The following is a 20,296-nucleotide window of genomic DNA, read 5'->3' on the forward strand; positions in this document are numbered from 1 at the left end:
TCTGTATGTTTCTTTCTATAACGTGAATGAAACAGGCCTGTATCTGCAAGATGTGGCTCCCCTTTGCCGTGTTCCTTGTGCTGTTACTTACCGTAGGGTGAGTGCAAAAGCTATGAACCAGAAATTTTTCCAAAACCAAGCACTTTACACCTGCTTTGCAGAAATGGAAAGGAGTGGAAAAGCTATAGAGCCAGGTGCTGAGGGGAGCCCAGCGCACCCCTCGGAGGTGGCCCGCGGGCAGCTCCCTGCACTGTTCTCTCAGTGCCAAGTAATGGCTGTTGCAGCGTGCACTGACTAAAGGAACAAGGCACGGCCGGCAGGAGCCCGTACACAAGTTTGCCACAAACTTAAATAGGAGCTTGTCGTACGCAGCGGAAGCCTGCAGGTACATATTCTTCAAACGACACGTAACCTGCCGGCCGGCCGCGCTGGGCGGCGGTGCTTTGCATGGCTTTGTGTCGCGAACAGGGAGCGGAGCGCACGCCCCGAGCGGCGCCGAGCACCTCGCTCCCCGCGCCCCGGCGGCCCCGCGCTCCGACGTGGCTCCCCGTGCCCCGAGCGGCCGCCCCGCCCCGCCCCGCGCCCCCGGGGCAGCGCCGGCCCGGCGGGGGGGTCACCGTCTTTGCCTCCTGCGGCCGGGGCGGGCCGGGGTCGCTGCCCGCGCTCGGGGCGGGGCGGGGCGGGGGCGAGGCGCCGGGAGAGGCGCGGCCCCGGCTCCGCCTCTGCCCCTGCCCCGCCGGGACGGGACGGCCCCGGGCAGGAGCGTGCGGCGGCGGGAGCTTTCCTCCTCCTCCTCCTCCTCCTCCGTGCCCCCTCCCCCGGCTCCCAGCGGCGGCTATGCGCTGCCGGGACCGCCCGGGCGAGCGGCTCTGAGGGGGCGGGCGGACAAAGGCTGCGGGCTGGTGCCGGCGCTGGGGCGCGATGGAGCGGCGCGGCGGCTGAGGCGGCTCGCAGGGGCCGAGCCGGGCCGGGCCAGGCGGCAGCGGCACATGGTGCGCGGCTGGGGCCCGGCGCTGCGCACCCGCGGGCGGGCCGAGGGGCCGCCATGGACAACTTCTTGGCGGAGGTGAGCGCGGGCCGGTGGGTCTGGCAGCCCGCTTCGTCCCGCACCCCCGGCGCGGGGCGGCTGTGCGGGGCAGGAGCCGGCGGCGGGTGCTGCCCGCGTGTCGCGTGCTCCCCGCAGCGCCCCGGCTTGCGGGGGCTTTGCGGGAGCGGCCCCTCGGGGCTCGGGGCTCCGGGAGCGGGAGGGAAGGAGCGGCGCCCCCTCGCCGCATCGCCGGCCGGCCTTCGGGGCTCTGGCCGGCGGCGCAACCGGAGGCCGCCGAGCTGAAGCGGAGGCTGCCCCCGGCCGGGGCTCGTCGGGGCGGGCAGGGGCCGGGCTGCAGGCGCCGGTGCCGCGGCTCTGCCCGCCGGGCCCCCGCTGCCGCCGCCCCGCGCCCGCCGGCGGCAGCGCTGTGTCGGCCCCGCGGGAGGCGGGCTGCGGGGCTCCGCTGCGGCCCCTGCCCGGCCTCCCGCCCCCGCGCCTGCTGCCGCGGCGTGGCAGCCTCCGAGCCGCGTCCCGGGGGCGGCGGGGGGCTCCCCCCGCAGGGGTTCTCTGCGCGGAGCCCGGGGGTCTGCTTTCTCCACCTCGCGTGGGCTTGCGCGGCTTCGGGTGATGGGGGTTCCAGGACCCGAGCTGCTGTTAGGCAGGCCGTTTTGAAGGTTTGTTTGTTGAGTGTATGTTATTAAATACAGACAAAACCTTCCGATAGAAAACGCAGAGTAACGAGCCCTCAGCCTTGGAAGCGGTTTGAGCGTTACCATTACCTCGTGCATCTTGACAACTCTCTCTGGGGAAACAACATTAAAGACACCTCGCCGCTCACTCGGGGTACATGCTAAAAGTCAAAACTTGGGTGCTCTTCTGGTCTAAGTTGGCTGAATTTGGTGCAGCGGTATTTTATCACATCGGTTCAGCTGGCCTCGTGGCGACACAGCCTTACGAGTCTAAGGTGTCCGTAATTAATGCAGTGACTTGTGTGTGTGTGTTGTGCTTGTAGGTGGCTGGCGGAGCTTGCACCGGGGTTGTGACTCCTGGTGACTGCACGATTGCTTTAATCGCACGCCTTGCTGAAGCAGTTGCACAGTCAGGGCTGTAAATATAGGCCAGGCATCTGTTTTCCAGGACTGTGATTAAGCTGCAAAACAGTCCTTTGCCCTCATGAAAAACTTCCTTCGTGTTCTGGGTGCTGCTGTTGATGCTCCCACAAGAAAAATAAGTGATCTGTTTACGGGAAGAGTAATTAGTCAAACAAAAGAAGGTCATACACCTTACGGCTTGTTAGCTTTTCATTTGTCAGACAACAAAAGTTCTGTCAAGTGCAATAAGGAGGAAGAAATACAGGATTAACTTAGGAAAAGTCTGAGTTAATAATATTGCTTTTTTTTTTTTCCCCTGTAGAGAATGTGGCCCTTGCCTTTCAAAAGCTTGCAAGCCATGAGCAATAGGTAGTATTAGCCTAGCCTTGCAAAATTAACCTGAAGAGTCATTCACTCTGACACAAAGTACTGTAGCGTGCCCTACATAAAGGTGAAAAAGAGTTTTAATGGTTTTGACTCTTCTATTAGCCAAAATTACTTGCTCCAGGGGAAATGCAAGTAAATTTTGCCAGTCTGTGTTAGTATTTCAGCATGTATTTGTGTTAATTTGTGGTTGCTGCATGCAGACTTTGATCTTTCTTAAGAACTCTTACTCCCTTTCAACATGTTGATATTACTTTAAAAGATCAGTAAATATAGCACCCTGGCTTTAATCTGCATCCAAAGTCCCACCCATAAGTATAAACATTTTCCTTTCCTCACACTGGAGCACATGTAAATTGCGTATAGGGAACGTAAAGCGCAATAGCAGAAATGCACAGGGCCTGACCCAGCTACCACAGAAAAATGTCTGTTGAAGGCACTGGATTGAGCCACTAGCTGGGTAATTTAATTTGTGCGAGGCAGACATCCTGCAGCTGCTCTTTATGAAAATATTTGCTGACTTATCTGAGAGAATTACTATTCTCATTAAAATAAGTTGTAGTGCCTGAAAGAAAGAGGAAGCTGGTTGAAAGGCACAGGTAAAAAGCCTGTTCTGCTCTGCTGTCATTTGTCAGGGATTTAAGTCCACGGATACAATTATGTTCTGGGAGAAAAGCTGGTAGGTGAGAAGGGAATATGCTGGCACTTTGTAGGGGTTGTTCCTCAACATAATCAAGAAGCCCCTGTTCACTGCGCAGGAGGCAGGGGTGTCTTCCGTCTGACCGTTGCAGAAAAATACTGTGCCACTGAAAGGTGTTACAGGGAAAAATAAACCCTGCATTGGTATTTCTCCCATATTTTTCCCATAGCTAGCTAGATGCTGATTGTAACCTGCTCTCAGTATAGGATGATACTCATTGGAACAAAATGAGGAGTGCAGAAACACGCGCGTCTCAGAGGAGGTGTTCCTGCTGGGACTTGCCAGGTTAAGTGAGGTGTGGGATAACACGAGACTCCTGCTGATCAGCTGAAGCTGCTGTCGACTGTGACTTAACTGGTTTTTGACTTCTCCATCTTATTGCCCGGTTTCCTTCCTTTACTATTTCTTAGTATAGTTAGGTTTTATTCTTACAAGATGACAAGTGGTTGTACCTGTCTCCAGAGGAGCCTTGATTTCTGTCCCTGCCCCAGTTTTCTAACTCAGGCAGTTGGGGTTTTTTTGTTTTGTTTTGGGGTTTTTTTTTGTTTGTTTGTTTTAAAAAAAAAAAGCTCTGAGTAAAGAATTGGGCTATTGGGCTAGAAGAGTCAGCTCTGGAACTTACTCCCCAAAATACTTTTATTGCTGGAAGATACTGAAGTAATTACAAAGCTGCATTCTAAATACAGAGAAGTGTTTTCCAAGACTTTTTAAAACTATTTCAGGCTGTTAATTGACCTGTGCTAACTTTTGATGTTTGAAGGAAGATTAGTGGTGGAATCGTAACATTTTCAGTATATTTACATAGCCATTTATACATGAAAAACAACTAAAACCTGTAGAAATCCTGGAGATCCATACTCAAAGTTAAAAGTATGGATGTGTGCAGTAGAGCCATTTGACTATGTTGCTCAAAACAGCCTGATAAAATTGTTCCCGTATGTTTTACCAACAGCTAGGCTGCTCACAAGGGAGCAGTCTCCTGTGGTAGCTGAGGTCAGACTTTTTTTTTCCAGTGAGAATGCGTCCCTGCTAAAAGGGGATGTATGCCATAAGGGAAGGAGAAGAGTCATTTCAAGATGAGAAGGAACACAAGGAAACTTTGCATTAAAAAGGCAGGAGAGAGAAGCTCAAACTGCCTCTTCAGCATCTGAAGTTCCCAAGCAGTGTTTACCAGGGCAGCAGGTGAAGTGCCTGCAGAAGTCAAGTTCATCTTCACACGGGGAGTCACTGTGCCCAGTATATACTGCGTGTTGCACTGAACCTTGGTCATCCTTGTCACGGGAGAAGTGTGGCAGTTACTGGCCCAGCTGAGGTCAGAGTGGTTGAGGTTGGGAGGGACTTTTGGAAGTCATCTTGCCTAAACCTGCCCTCTGAGCTGGTGCTCAGCTCCTGGGAGCTTGCAGCACAGCGTGCATAGCAGTGGCTCCAGGGAGAGATTGCATTTAACCGCTGCCAAGCTGAAAAGAGAAAGGATTCCCCCACCCCTGCCTTAGTTTCCACAACTGGGAGAGAAGCGGGGAGAAAAACTCTGTCTCCTGCCTTCTTGCTAGTGTGTCTGGGTTGATGACCTCGAAGGAGAGCGTTACAAAAGCATCATAGAGGTCCCACTGATGTTTCACTAACGTTGCAGAGAGGTTTATTGGGAACTATGGGACAGCCTCCTTTGAGGCACAGCCGATACTCTTGTGCCCAGGATGCTTTTATTTTTAGCAGTACTGCTGGTACCTCAAGTTCAGAATGGTTTCCTTTATTTCTGCTTTCCACAGTTGCGCGTACTTGCCTGTGTGCCCTATTTTAAGGGCTGGGTTCCCAGCATACGTCTTGAAGGAACAAGTGTTGAACCTCACTCTGTGGGAAGGATACGGGGCAAAAATTAATTCTGAGGCTTTGAACTTTGCTTCAGGGAGTTCTCCAAAGGAGCGGTATCTGCTGAGCCTGGAAGCTCTTACTTTGGATACACAGATTGTGGCAAACTTTTCCTTGGTGTTCCCGTGCTGCAGTGTTTGGAAGATCTTTGCCTTCCAGTGCAGAGTCCTTCATGTAGACCTTTGAGAGGTTCACCATCTCTGGCAACCAAGTGACCTTGGCACGGCCAAGTTTCTGCTTCTAAAGTGAAAATCTGGTGACGCTGATAAATACCTGCATTGGTGTACGTGGGTTCTGGCTGTGTTGTGCAGCATAGCATGCATGTTTAGGACAATCTTGGAACTCTCCCAGCTTTCCTTTAGAAGTGTTTTACTGATAGCATGAGTATGGGTCTGATGTTCCAGCTTGAGATGTTGGTGTAAGCGGTGTAGTTTACACCAGCAAGGTTGCATTTCAGACTGGCGGGGTAAAACTGTTGTCCTATGAGTGATGGCATAAAGGTTAAATTTCTGGAGGGCTTCTGAGCACCAAAGCCATGCCAAGCACCAACAGCGCCTCTTTTGGCTGTTGGCATTGGCTATTTTCCAACGGTTCTGAGCTGTGACTCCTCATATTTAGTTTTTTTTAAAAGCTGATGGTTGTTTTGTCAACAGTTATTTTTAGGTTAATTAGGGAGCGTTACATTTTGAGTAGAAAAGACTTCCATGGAGGCTCAGGACTACCTTATTGTGTCGGAATGGAAAGAAAGTTTTTGCAGGTTTATTTCTGTAAGTCGGGAAATCACATTCAGCTCATCAGTAGCATGTCATCTTAGCTGCCTACTACAGGTGCTTCACGTGTGCCTTTCGTAAGATAGATCGGTGCAACTGAAGCATAGTTGTCGTCACTGGGCTGGAGCCTAGCAGCCCTGCTGGCACCATGAATATTGTAAAACTGACACAAGAATTCTCTTAAAGCTGAAAAACACATAACTATTGGAATTGGCAGTAGATGCTCTACATTGTGCAGGGTCTGCTCGTGGTTTTTTTAGGTATGTTCAGTCAGACTCGAACCAAAGAAGTGCTGTGAAACCTCTACTATTACAGAAGTCCTGGCTGCTTCTGAGTCTTGGCTGCTTTTTAACCTTCTGGTGACACCTCACTGAAATGCTACTTTTTTTCTTCTTTTTGTCTTTCCCCTAATTGTATGTTTGTGTCAGCATGTTCTGTGTAAGCTATTTTGCTGTAACCAGATTTTCTTCTTTATATGTATTTTCATTTGGTGAGCCCTGTGCATGGGTGTATCTGAAGGCTGTGAACCTTTTTGGCTCTTTCTTGGTTTTGGACCTGTTGCACAGCCTGCTGCCCAGTAAAAGGGAATTGTGTTTGAAAGCGTGGCTGGTCTAAACTTATTTTTGAAGCCAGGTGGCACGGGCTTTTATCAGAAATGCTCCATAATTTTTTGCTGTGATTCTGTGGAGGCAGGAGAGCACTACTTTGGAGGAGAGAGGGGACCTTGAGCTTTGTGGTTCATGTGGAGAGTTTAGTGTGCTAGTCCTGTGAGTAACTGGAGAAACCCTGCAAACTTTCAGTGCTCTTGTTACCCCAGTGTGCCTCTAAGGATGGAAGGAAAGGTTTGGGGCCCCTTGTCAATAATTATGCTGTCAGTTTGCTCTGTTTTACCACATGGCACTTCTGGTGTGGTAATTTTAGCTGAATCTTGGGTTTCAGCTTGGTAAGACCAGTATAGTCTCATGAATCTGTTTTTTTGGCTTTAGAAGACAGCTGAAGGAAAATTGGTAGGTCCTTGCCTCTGTGTGTGGGTGCATATGTGCCTGTATTTATATAGTGTCACTGTGTTTGCACAGAATGAATCCAGACCTAATCCCTAGCAAGTGAATTAACGTGCCTGCTTTTTTTTCAATTTTTCTTTTCTTTTTTTTTTAATGGAGGGAGTGAATATTTATGTAACTTTAAAAAAAAAAAAAAACCAACCAAAACTAGCAAGAGAAATGTCTTTTTGTGACTCTTGGGTGGATGCAGCCCCAGTGGAAGGTGCTGTAGCCTCCTGTGAGGGGCAGGAGCAGCAGCTCCATCCTTACGTGCCTGGTGGTGTGACTGCGTGCCTGTCGCAGTGCTGGAGGGCACCATGTCTTCTGGGTAGTTTGATCCCACCAATGTCTTCAGCTGTAGGGCTGGTATTTTTCCTTAGTGAATTACAGTCCCCAGCTGTGGTTAGAGCCAGGAACGTAGTTTTGGGTGGGGTGCTGGCAGAAGGGCAGGAGGTAAGTAGTCACTGTGAATTAAGACTTTTGCTGAGGAGGTGTGCGGGGAGAATTACCAGCCTTAAGTCAGTAATTGTGGCTACTTTACAAGTTTGGGGATGTGAGTTCAAAACTTGCTAGATGATTGTGTCTTCAGGCTTGTGTGAGGGGGTCATGGCTTTGGTGTTCTTATTTCTCTTGATCTTCCTGTTACTTGTCATCAAGTGACATTTAAACCATTAGCAGGAATGAAGGAGGGTGTCTTGGTGCTGGGGCAGCAGTTCAGGGCAAGTTACTGGTTTACTGTTGTTTGGGTATTACTGGTTCAAATTTTGCTTAGTGATTGGTTTTTTGATCCCCCCCCCCCCCTTATTTAAGATTTTCTAGGATGTCCTATGTATGTCTGAAATTTGAACATTACCCATGGGTCATAAGTACTGTAATGCAACTTTGGTTTGGACAGCCCCCTAATTAAGAAAGGTTAAGAGGATTATCTTTTTGGTTAGAAGTCCATTAAGTAGCACAAGCACTCCATTCTTTTAAAGATGGGACTTTTCAAGGTTTGGATGCAGAATGGGAGCTAATATTAACTATCCTCCAGATCTGCCTTGTGAAGTGAACGAACTAAATCTGTGCTGAAGAAGAAACTGCTGCTTTGTTACATGGAAAATACGAGCATTATGTTGGAGAAGTATACTGGGAAAGTTTCGTTAGGACAGAAGAAATGAGTAAAGATTACTAGTATTTCTAAGCGTACCTGTAAGAAGTAGGAGGATATTGGGGAAGAATGTACTGTCCACTCCTGCACTCATTTTTGCAGTCAGTGAGCAAGACTGTTACCTCAGGTGTCCAGGTGTTGTCCATGCTTGATGTCCTCAGCTGGACAGCCAGTATAGAGCTGGATCATGGGGGTGTCTGGTGGCTTCCCTGCAGGGGAATGTTCCATGGACATTGTGACAGGCAGGACACTTTCCCACTACAAACTGGTGAGTGACTGGGGAAGGCTGTTGTTTCGGATGTCACACCCGTGCTTGTCTTACTGATAAATGTAAATACTTGCTCTCTATTTAGGTGCTGTTTTCCTTTTGTGGCCAAATGGCTGTTTTTCAGTCTAGCCTGTAAAAGCCTTATTATTTGGTAGAAAGTTTAGAGGGTTGGGTTTTGGTTTTTTTTCACTGAAATCTCAAATGTGAGCGATGATGGAGGAATTTAATAATACATGTTTTACCTTGTTGAGTAACTTACTAGGAACAGACCCTGTTTTGTTTCGTATTTGAAGAATGGCAGAAACTGGTGTGTATTCCATTATACTGACCAAAGTTAACATTTCCATTTTGTGTAAACTCTTCTGTAGAGGGGTTTAGCTCATGGTTTCTATATGGGTATACTATATATATATATAGACTATATAGATATATATGTATAAATTTTGCCTAGTGAGCAATTGTGCTTAGTTATTTTTCACTAAGGAGGAGCAGCCACCAGTCAGTAACTGGAAAAAACCCCAAAGAGCACGTCAGCCCTTTTAAGGCTCTGAGGGAAGCTCTGCAGTTTACCTCTGTGTGTGGAAGGAAGTCTTCAGAAGTGAAAGGCACTTACTGGTCACTCGTATGGCTTTCTGAGCTTGCACTGAAAATTCAGATCCAGTGTATCTTAAGCTGGATTTCCTATGTGTCTCAGTGGTCCTGCCCCCAGTGGGTAAATACAGGCATGTTGGAGCATAGTCCAAATGTCGGAGTCAGTTTAATACCTTTTACTCCTAGGGTTAATGGCATGCTGAAGGAAAACATCCTGGAGGATAGACTTTATCAATCTCCTGCACCATCCAGTGGCCTGCCAGACTTCAGAGTTGAATAGGGATCCCATGTTTTTATGTTAATACTTTTTAGCAAATACTTAAATTGCTTCAGTGGGACACTTCACCTGGTTTATGGTACCAGGCTTTCTTTTCTTTGAAAGTGTAAAATTGTGGTGAGCCTCGCTAGAGATTTTTTGAGTGAATATTAAGCAAAGATGAATATTGAAGGAATCAATATTCTCTTTAACCTGTGTCTTAGTGTGAAATTATTTGAGTTTTGGTTTCGTTTGTTCCAAATGAGGGAAAGAGGAAGGAAGAGAAGGGAGCTCAGCAGCAGACTTCAGGAGCCAAGCTGTGCTTTCACATGTGATCCTGGCTGATGGCATGCACAGGGTGAACGGCTGTGTTGGAAGACTATATAAATAAATAAATATAAGGCTAAGGGCACTTTGATGCGTTAATGTTGCATTTTCCTATATATTCTTGGGAAACTATTTATAAACCTTTATTATAGGTCAGTGATACAAGGATGTGTTAATAGAAGTTTCTTTTTTGTGTTGGAGATGCCCTAAGGACACCTTAGAAGAGGAAAATTGTTGTTGCTTTTTCCCCTGGGGGCAAAACTACATTCCCACCCTGAGCAAGTACACCCAAGGGCTTTTTATCATGGCACATCTGCCTCCATACTGGGGTAGTCATTAAAAAGAACCGAGGGGTTTTTTGTTTGTCTTTTTATGTTCTTAACTTCTTGACATGGTAATGCTGGCAGAATGGCACGCTGCTGCCCAAGCCTGCTATCGTAGTGTCAAAGTCAGGATTGATTTTGGTACCTGTAGCATAACCTCGGGGAGAGACCTGAGGCTCTTCTATTTGATGAATGCTAGCTGCCATTAACTGCAGGTGGAATTACAAAGCAGAGGATTTCTGAAGGTTGTCGTCAATGTTAAGGCCCAAACCCCTTGGCCCTCTTTCTCTTACAAACCTTCAAAAGGCTTTAGAAAACTCATTTTGATGAACTTTCCAGCATCTGGAATAGACATTTCTGTAGTTCTTGAAAAGTTGTTGGACTGTGAAAGTGGTATTACTGGCAAACCCTTGGCATGGTTTTGATGTTGTGCTCTGCATGCGTCTGTTCTCCTTGCTGACCTTGCTAACAGTAATGTAAGATTTCTTTGGAAAGATGGTCACACCTCCCCTTCGTGTACAGCCAAACTGGCCCTGGTTTTGGAGACAGGAGATAAGAGAAGTTTATTCCTTGTTTTGAAAAAGTATTGATGTTTATAGCATTATCGGAAATGGATTATTTGGTCCTATTTTAGTTGCTGTTGTTTAGCATGACATTAAAGTGTTTACTTAGATGAAGTTAAATATATTTGTTAAGAGAATGGAATTGTTTTTCTTATGAAGCTGTTTATCTTGAGGAAAAGTCAAATCCTTTTGTTTAATGTCCCCATCTGGTTTACAGAAGCAATGGAGATCATTTCTGTTTGACCACTTTAGTGGGTCAAAGAACAACTGTATCTTGGTTAGGGTATATTTTTATTTGCTTCAGAAAGGAGCCAAATTGGCAGGATGCTGGAGTTCACATCAGGACAAGGAATAGATGCTGATTCCGTAGGTCAGACTTCTTGCTTTGTTGGTTGTCTTCTTGGATCTCTTCCCCTTATTAAATACAGACTGTGGTTTTGTGATTAGGATTTATCTCCTCATTACAGCTTTCTGGTGATGGGTACGATGGATAGGTTTGTTTGGTATGTGCGATCAGAAGAAAATGAGAGCGGCATTTAGAGTAGGGCTTGGAAGGGTGGTATTTCCTGCTGCTTTTCAGACCGTGTACCAGGAGCAGTGTCTGATGAAGCGAGCTCTTTGTTGAAAATCCAGAGTCAAATTCTGCCATGTGATACTTGATAAGCTATTTCAAGGAATAAACAAACGCAGCAAATCTGAGCTAGCAAATATAATTTGTGCAGCAGCCTTCCCCCCCCTTGCCATTAAATTTCTAATATTTTGCGCACCAAAATCTGAGAGTTTTAGCAGATGGTAGATGGGATTTTGGCATAAAGTTGTGCAGGGCTTGCAGCAAAAGAGCAATTCTCTGTTTTGTGTTATTTTTGAGTCTCTGCTCCTAATTTCTGTTTCTGTCACACCATTTCTGCCATCATTTCCCTGTGGTGATTTAGTACCTTAAATGACTACAGCCCTGGTGCAGTAGTAAACTCCCCAGGTTTTTTTTGTATGGAAGCCCATGAATAAGTGTAATAGCAATGTAATGAACTAGTTGTATTAAACTTTCACTGCATAGTTACACCTTTGTCAGTAGAATGCCTTCATACCTTGCAGTTAAGGTGGAGATGCCGTCAGTAGCTGGTGGAGGACAGATGGTGATACCCAAGTCTGTGCATTTGCTTGTGAGCGCCCAGTGGCCTTTTGCCGGTGGCTTGTTCTTAGCAGTCCTTAGTGAGTGCAAAGGGAAAATACTCATACTCATGGCATCCTTTTCCTTTGGGTAGTGGGATTCTGCATTTGCTGTGTTCCAGGTGCTCTGGAGTCAGGCAAATACAGACTGTAATCCTGAATTTTTGATTTCTTGAACTTGCGTGCTGCTTACAGAAGCACTCTTTTATATTGCTTGCAGATATTTGATTTGAAAAGTGCACAGTTGCTTTATGCAGTCAGAGAGGCCACAAAAGCTTTGCTGTTTTTCTGGGATTTTTGTTTTTGCTGCTGGAAGGCATCAGAATTTTTGGTAGGCAGCATGAGCTGCAGCTGTCCCAGAGCACAGGCATGTGCCTCCTGCTCTGCATGTAGATGGGGGTTATCTCTTGTTAGGAAAGAAGAGTGGGTGCACGTTAATCGGTGGCTGAATTGAAGGGTCAAGAAGCAGCAAAGGTCAGGACACCTGCAGCAACAGATCAAGGGTCAGGCTGCTGCAGGGATTGCCCGAGGCACTCCTGGGGAAGCAGAGGAGAGGGGCTGGCATCAGGCTCTGAGCAGGAGCAGATGCTTTAGCGCAAGGGGTTCCCAAAGGGCTCTCCTTATCAGACAGGACAACTATGTCTGATAGCTACTGCTTTAAAATGCATAGATGAAGCTTTTTTTTTTTTTTTTTTTTGCAATTCCTGTCAAAGTTGTGAAAATAACCTTCTGTTGCTGTACTGAGGCTGGCTGGAGTTTTCCTAGCTGTAGGTTTTGAGTGTGGTGGTTTTTTTCTCATTAGATCTCTGGTATTATAAATGCTAACATTTTGGGAAGTCTTTGCTTTTTAGGGTTGTCTTTTTAATATGTTTTTTTGGGCATTATTGAGCAATGACATGCTTCTGGATAGTTTCACATAGGTTTATCGGAGAAATTTAGGGTTGTTCTCAGGAAAGCTGTAGTAGAGTATGTCCTAAAAAACAGGACTTCAGCATTTGTTACTGTTGCTCTGTTGGTGGCAATAGGATTGTAGTAAACATTGCCCCTTTTAGTTTTATTGACACTGAAATCCCTACTTTTGTCACGTGACCCATCTTTTCCCCTAATTTTGTTCTAGACGCTGTACCAGAGTAACTAGTAATCAGCGAGTGGCTCTTGCTCTCCAGAAAAGCAGTTGTGGTGCTACCACTTGCTCCTTGGGAAATAGCTGGACTTCTGTCAGATCTTTGTAATTGTTAGAAGAGGGAGAAATTTCAAGAGATCCCTGTCACGTGGCGAGTGCTTTACTTCCAAGGCTGCCAGAGGTAGCCTGTGCTTGGGACAGCTGGGAAGTCCACTTTTTACATCTTCACTCATGGAATGGTCCAAGACCACGTGCAAGCTAGGATGCTTCTTGTATGTGCTTTAAAAAAGAAAAGGCTATATCAATAAGCTCAAAGGTATGGCTGTATAAGCTGTTGCTTCTTTTTGGGGGATGTGTATTTATTTAGATTGCTGTATTTTATTGTCCTCCAGCTGCAATGCTGTACACTGTCGCTTCCTTTCCCTATATACCAATGAAGAGAAGGGTGGAGAAAAATAATACCTTGTACTCTTTGCCAGTACAGATCTAAATATGATATTTGTGCCGCCTTTTTATATTAACCTGTTGTTCCGTGCTAATGCTGATGTTACCTAACATTCTTGTATATTGCATGTGCTTTTTTCCATTTCTTAAATTTAAGTAAATGATTTGGCACAGCTGGGAGAATGCCTGCATAGGAAGAAATATGACAATAAATTGTTCCAGGATTATTTAAAAGCAAATAAATTGCAATTCGTTTGTGTATCAGCTCCATCCTTATGACTTTTGTAGTTGGAAATTAACTGAAACATTAAAAAAAAAAATTGCCATTTGCTTGTTTACTTTTCAGTGACCTGGGAAGTTTGTTGACAGCTCAAAAGCCATAGGGAGCAAAAATAACACAAAAGTCTGAATAGCTGAAAGCTTAAATTCCCTGCTGGAAAGGTAGTTTATTGAGGAGAAAAAATAAGCGGTAACCATTAGTGGCTATAAATAAAGAGTTTACTCATTTAGAGACTCAGATGGATAAAAGAGAGGTTGTTCCAGTTTTTCATCTTTATCGTGTCGTAAAAAGTAAGGTATGTCATGCCCTGCCATTTTTTAGATAGCTTTGAAAATTAGCTACACTTATGAGGTTTTCTGCTTCAAGAAAGGTCTTCAAGTGTACTTACATAAATGGCAGAAGCTGTTTAGCCCCAGTCTGAAATAAATACATGAATTTATTAATAATTTCACTTTCAATAAGTTGTGTTCCCTGCAGGGCAGCGTCTCTATTTTGTCAGTACATTTACAGTTTTGATAAAACACTGGTTTAGAAAAAAAAAAATTAATATCTGTAATCATGTGGACAATATGGAAATAACGTAGGGAGTAACTAATGTGTGCCCAGTGGGTCACTAGGTTCTTGTCTTTTGGAAAATAAAATCTGGTTTGCAGCCTCACGAAGTAGCAGGTTGATTTTCTTCCTTGGGGGCAATGGCTCTGGTGATGAGGATGCTGTGGACCAGCTTGAAGTAGCGATGCTCTGAGACTGCCCTGGTGGGACCCTGAAGACCCTAGGGTCTTCCCACGGGGTTTGGAAGTGACTGGGGAGGGGAGGCTAGTTCTAGTCTCCAGATGTTGGGATTAACCTTCTCCAGAGAGGCACCTTGTGCAGCCTTTGATCCCACAAATTACATTTTTAGTTTAAAGCCTTTGTTTAAAGAAGCAGCTACCTTTTATGCTTAGCTGTGTTTCAGCCTAACTCAGCTGGGGGCTTGCACAAATAGTTAATAATTAATCTCTCTTTGACCTCACTGGTGCTAAACTAGGATGTTCGTCTTCAGACCTGGATTTCTTTTGCCTTGGCCTTGACTAACCAAGTATCAACGCTTCTTATTTCCTTTTTCCCCGTTAGTGCCAAGTGTGTTTGTGGATACATCATATTTCTCAGGCTCCTTTGGAAAGCAGTAATAAAGATGTAATGCTCTTGGGCTTATCCTGGGTCAGAAGTGTGGTGCTGAGTGTCCTACTCGTTGCAGCTCCCTGCATGCATTTTGCCCAGCAGCTCTCCGGGAGCTGAGAGGGCTGTCACAAAGGTCTTTACGGAGCCATGGGTAATGCAGGTGAGCAGACCGTTCCTGATCTGTGAGCTTTGCTTCTCTTATCAGCAGATGTTGGCAGTTTCCAAACAAGCGGCTGCGATAGCTGCTTCTGGCTGGGCAGGACAGAGGGAAGCCGTTGGGGAAGGAAGGGTGTGTGGGTGGGTAGGTTTAAAGGTGCAGGACAGTTTTAGGGGTTTGGTGATCTACAGCTAAGCTATGTGATTATGGCTAAAGATAATGAACCCAAAACAAGCACTGAGAGAAAGTGTTGAGGCTTGGGTTTCTAAAATTTGGTGCCTTGACTTGCGTAATACTGGGATGTGTAATTTTTTCAATGGAAGTATAGCTGCTGATGTTGCTCTGCTTAAAATAAGCAAAGACATCTTGATTCAGCAAGGCTGGTAATCACAGGATGAATAGGGGACGTGGTTCCACCCGAGTTACCAAGAGTGGTAATGTATTTAAAATCAAGCAAGTTCTGAAATATCTTGTGGTTTTGACTTCTAGCTGGGGGGTACAAGTCACTTGGCTTACACATAGAATCATTTAGTTTGGAAAAGACCTGTAAGATTATCATGTCCAGGTGTTAACCCAGGACTGCCAAGTCCACCACTAAACCATGTCCCTAAGCACCGCATCTGCATGTTTTTTAAACACCTCCAGGGATGGTGAATCAGCCGCCTCCCCGGGCAGCCTGTTCCAGTGCCTGACCACCCTTTCTGTGAAGAAATTTTTCCTAATATCCAATCTAAACCTCCCCTGGCATAACTTGAGGCCTTCTTCTCTTGTCCTATCACTTGTTATCTGGGAGGAAAGACCTGCCTCCACCTGCCTACAACCTCTTTTCAGGGCGCTGTAGAGAGCAGTAAGGTCTCCCCTGAGTCACCTGCTCTCCAAGCTGAACACCCCCAGTTCCCTCAGCTGCTCCTCACAAGACTTGTGCTCCAGACCCTTCTAGCTCAATTGCCCTACTCTGGGCACGCTCCAGCACCTCTGCGTCCCTCTTGAAGTGAGGGGCTGACGTCACAGCCCCAGCTTGCTATGGGAGAATTAACAAACCTCTAGGGAAAGACGTCCCTGACCATGAGGAGCAGGGGTTGGACTAGATGGTCTTTAAAGGTTCCTTCCAACCCAAACCAGTCTGTGAGTCTGTGAACGCTATCCCTGTTGGGATTTGGGCAACACCCAAAACTCCACTCAACAGTAACCAGTCAAAATGACTAAAATCCAATAGGTAACTACTGCTGGCCTTGGTACAAATTATGTTTAAGTAGTAGTGGCCATGGTTCAGGCGTAGCTTCTGCAGATCTACTTGCTGGAGTGCCCTCCTGCACTGCTGCTGTGTGTTCCCCGTGGGTAACGGTGGGTGAAACAGCCCCACGTGAAGCGTGCTGCCACGTTACCCCTGTGCTCAGGAGCACTGGCGCGGCCTCTGCAGCTGTGTCCGTACTGTCAAGGACAAGGGCAGGGAGCCTCTGCTACAATCGCCTCTCCGTGCGCTCTGCACAGATGCAGCTTTGTTAATAAACGGCTTGTCTAACATACCACCTTTTTTTAAGCCATCTCGGGATCATTGTTAACATTGATTTCTACATTGACTTTATTGCAGACACGTTCCTGGAAAGCTAGAAATGAGGTTTTTATTTCTAATTAATTTTTTTTTAATGAAGCCATCAAGCCATCTCCTTACTGATGCAGCGCATGACATGCGTTGAGGGAAGAATATTTGCCAGTGGTGACTTTTGTAGTGGAGATGTTCAGAAATGACTCTGAAGTTCTGTAGGAGGTATTTTTTGCTTTTTAGGAAGCTGTCCTTAAGAGACAATTGGCTTGGCAAAAGTGCAGTTGTTGCTACCATATTGGCCCACAGAAGGCTGAGTTACTGTGATGCTTCCTTTAGCAGAAGGGAGGCAGAGCAGTGTATGAAATCCAGGGTAAAGGAGAGGCTGTCTCGTAGATCCTAACTTTGCTGAAGAAACTGAATTACATTAGGACTGCATAGTATGGAGTAATTATGCGCCCAGCCTGTGTCTTTCTCACATGGTATCATGAGAGCTGCTGTTAGGAGGAAAAAAATAAGTCTCAGGCTGGAGGTGTGTGGAAAATAGACTTAAAGAAATGGAGATTGTGCTTTCCTTGAAACGAGCAGGAAGAAGCTGTGTATGCTATTATGTGTTACTGTGTAAAGCAGTGACTGAGTTCTACAGGGCGAGTCATGTTGAGGACCTATGGCACAGCACTGTCTGTCTTGCCCAGCTGCCTCAGGAGCAGCGGGTGGGGATGTGTGTGTACTGCCGGTGGTTCATCACTCACATGTTCGAGAGTCAACTTGCTAGGAAAAATTTCTGCTGGAAGCTTTTTTTTTGCAACAGAAGGACCATTGAATGTAATCACGTCTTTTACTTCTGTAAACATGTCCATAAACTATTTTCAGATAAAAAATAAATGGATACAATTTTATCCGAGGGAGAGATTTGTACAGTATGTTGGGTTAAAAAAACCCCAACATGCAAACTTCTTGCAGGTTGGCTGAAGTTATGTATTATCTCTGAAAGTTGGGTATGTTTAGGATGGGTCTTAACGTGATTTGGAGGAATTAAAATGAAGCATGTGCCTCTGCATACTTCTCACTATGGGCTTAGATTTTGTAGATAATTCTGTATAAATGGGATCTTGCTTACGTGAATATGAGGTGGGCATTTAACTCCTAGGAGAAGAAAACATTATGAAAGCACGCACATATCTGAAAATATAAGCAGAAGTTCTGATGGTCACATTTGTGCATAAACAAACATGCTTGTGGCTATCTGAAGATGAAAGGGATCTGAAAACATGACCAAAACAGTGTTGTATAGGGGCTCTCTTCAGAACATCTCAGTCTGGTGATAAAAGCACTGCCACAGTTTAGCTGTGCTCATCCTATGCGTGAGCAGCTAGAATTTTGAAGAAGTGACTGTAACTTCTTCAAAACAAGGACAAGTTGATACTTGAAACAACAGGGAGATTGTGGGAAGACTGGCTGGCCCGTGAGCAAGAGGGAAGGTGATGTCATGTGAACGCTGTCGTGGGATTTGGATGATTTAAACGACATCGCTGCATCTGCCAGAGACTTGGAGGCCTCAACAAGTAATTCAGTCTGCTTTTGCCTTGGTTCTCTAGTTGCAAAATACTAAAGGATTTTCCATTTCCAACATCTTTTTCCCTTGTCCTGGGTAGAGGTGTAGTGCATAATGCTCTTGTTCTCCCTGGGTCCTTGTGCCACTGTGAATAAAAGTAGATCTACTGCCTGTGCTAAGCAAGGGGCCAAATTCTGGGTGACTTCCTTGGAGAAGGAGCAGGCACGTAGTCCTCGTGGTCTGCAGTATTTTTGGCTCTATGTGTGAAAGTGGTGTGGAGCTCCAAGGACTCAAAATTAATTTCCTTACAGGTGAGGAAAACTCTGTTCCTCCCTGCAGAATGAAGCATTTTACATGCCGCGTAGGGGGTTAAAGGTAGTATGTGCCGTAAGCAGAAAAATATTGTTCCATTTTGAGATTATTTATTACTACTTTGAAAAGAAAATGGGGTTCTATTTAAGGCCAAGTCTTTTTGACCAGCCAAGTCCAAGCTTGGAAGAAGGTAATATGGAGCTGGCAATGGAGGAATGCATTGCTACTGCAACATTTATTTACAGTAAAGCATTAAGTGGCCTTTCATGATACCTGCTGTCCTAGAGTTAAGGAGTGCTGCAGGGGCACCAGCTTCCACAGAACTGTTGTATGGGGTTGAGTTTTCAGGTAATAACGAGCAAGATGCTTCTCAGATGTTCTGTTGCTCTGAGATTAATGATGACAGGCAGGTGTTTTGACTTTTTTGAAGAGTAAAAATACCATTTTGGCTAAAGCAGTCTGAATAATTAGTAACACGCTTAAAAACATTCACTTTTTTTTATTTGACACTTCTGAAAGTAATTCAGTGCAGCTAGGTATCCCTCCAGGTGACCAAGTTTGAGTATTCTTCCCAAAGGAGGTCTGGACTGAAGAAGCACTCATTCATTCTTGGGTGTACATCACATTCACATCAGCTGAAATCAAGTGTGTGTTCTTTCTGACTAAGGAGGCTTTTCTAAATCCTCTTCTGTTCTACAGTAATTTGCCAATAATGCTTCACTTCGCACAATTCCATGTGTCAACGTCTGTGGAAAAGTTGTTTTTTCAACAGTGTTTAGGTCATTTCATTTTACCTAAGAGTTATTAAAAAAAAAACAAACAAGCTACCACCCAAACCCAACAGATACCTGTTTGTTGACTCACAGGATGACTTTATTACTAGCGTGAAAAGCAGCAAAAGATACTGGCAGTGTTTAGGCAGACGTTTACATTTCTGCATTCTTTAGTGCCATAAAAATCTGGTTATCAGTAAGTAAGTTTAATGTGTTTTAATAGCACTATGTCAAGCTGTCATGGAAAATCACAGTCTGAGCTCATGCAGGCATTTGAATACTATGATGTACATATACTTTGGGGTTTGTTTTTTTGGCCTTCCACCCCTGTTTTTTAGGGTTATTTACTTATTTATTTAGTATTTAAGAAAAAGCACCTCTCCAGACAGGGAAGAATCAGTAATACTGCATTTTGAGTGCTACACTTGCATTTTAATTTAGGCACCTTAATAATATGACTTGGGCTTACTGTGCAGTCACCTTCTTTATAAATAATTTCAAGGAACAGGCTTGTGATGGAAAGCCTATAAAGTCCTCCCAGGTTTCATGGGCTGGGGATTTGCACCACGCTGTGGGAAGTAGCTATTTATGGAATTACCTGGGCTGACATTTTTTGCAAAAGAGCTGGTTGTCATTTCATTGCCAAGTAAAATAAATTGCCATGAAGGTTTGTGCTCCTAAGTAGACATACTTTCAGAGGTAGCTAAGAGAAAAGTCATGGCTCCCTGGGCTTTAGGGTCAACAAGGGTTCGTCGTGAAAACTTGCTGTCCACTGTGTTGACTTGTAGCTTCCAGCATAGCTTTGGGTGGCGGGGTGAGGTGGGTAGCTGGGGAATGCAGAGCAAGGGTTTGTAAACCTACTGGAGTAGTTTCCTCACAGGCAAAAAGTATACTTTTGTCAGACGTAAAGCTGCTGCATGGTCTCTTTGTCTGTCTGTTGCCTGATAGATGCGTACGTTAGTCTGTGGGTAGCCTAAGGGATTGGGTAGTGTGGTTTATGACCTCTTCTTGAAGACAAGATGGCCAGAGCGGAAAAAGATGCCTGCTCCTGGGTATGCTCCTGCTAGCAGCATGATCCCCTGCCTGTTGCTGCATCCTGAGCTCTCCACAAAGGTACTTGTATTTGTGTGTGAAGCACATTTCACATGCCCTTGGTCTCTGCCATTGTTTCATTAATTTAACCGACCTTAAAGTCTGCTGGGTTTCACTTGTTAATATTTCTGTCTCAAAGCAGCTGTGTTCTTGCTGGGTGTATCTCTGGTGTCGCATCACATTTTCTAATCTGGGGAGGTATAGCTCTCCACAGCTGGCACTTGTGGGCAATTCCAGGCTGGGGTGATGTGGCTGCCAGTCACAGCTGGCAGGTCTTTGTGTGAAGGAAACAGGATCTCCTCCCTGGATTTAAACCAAAAGGGTTGAGTTTAG

General features: G+C 45.6%; 1 protein-coding gene across 1 annotated transcript in view; it reads left to right on the top strand.

Moving 5' to 3' along the window:
- The first annotated feature begins 748 nt into the window (after positions 1–748).
- The window catches only part of MYO10 (myosin X), a 167,580-nt gene continuing 148,032 nt past the window's right edge, over positions 749–20,296 (top strand). Inside the window, exon 1 of the mRNA XM_055799113.1 lies at positions 749–1,066. Within this exon, the coding sequence (XP_055655088.1) occupies positions 1,046–1,066 (21 nt within the window). The 5' untranslated portion in view covers positions 749–1,045. The remainder of the gene's footprint in view (positions 1,067–20,296) is intronic.

The sequence above is a fragment of the Falco peregrinus genome, chromosome 3, assembly GCF_023634155.1.
Source record: "Falco peregrinus isolate bFalPer1 chromosome 3, bFalPer1.pri, whole genome shotgun sequence".
NCBI classification, from domain to species: Eukaryota; Metazoa; Chordata; class Aves; order Falconiformes; family Falconidae; genus Falco; species Falco peregrinus.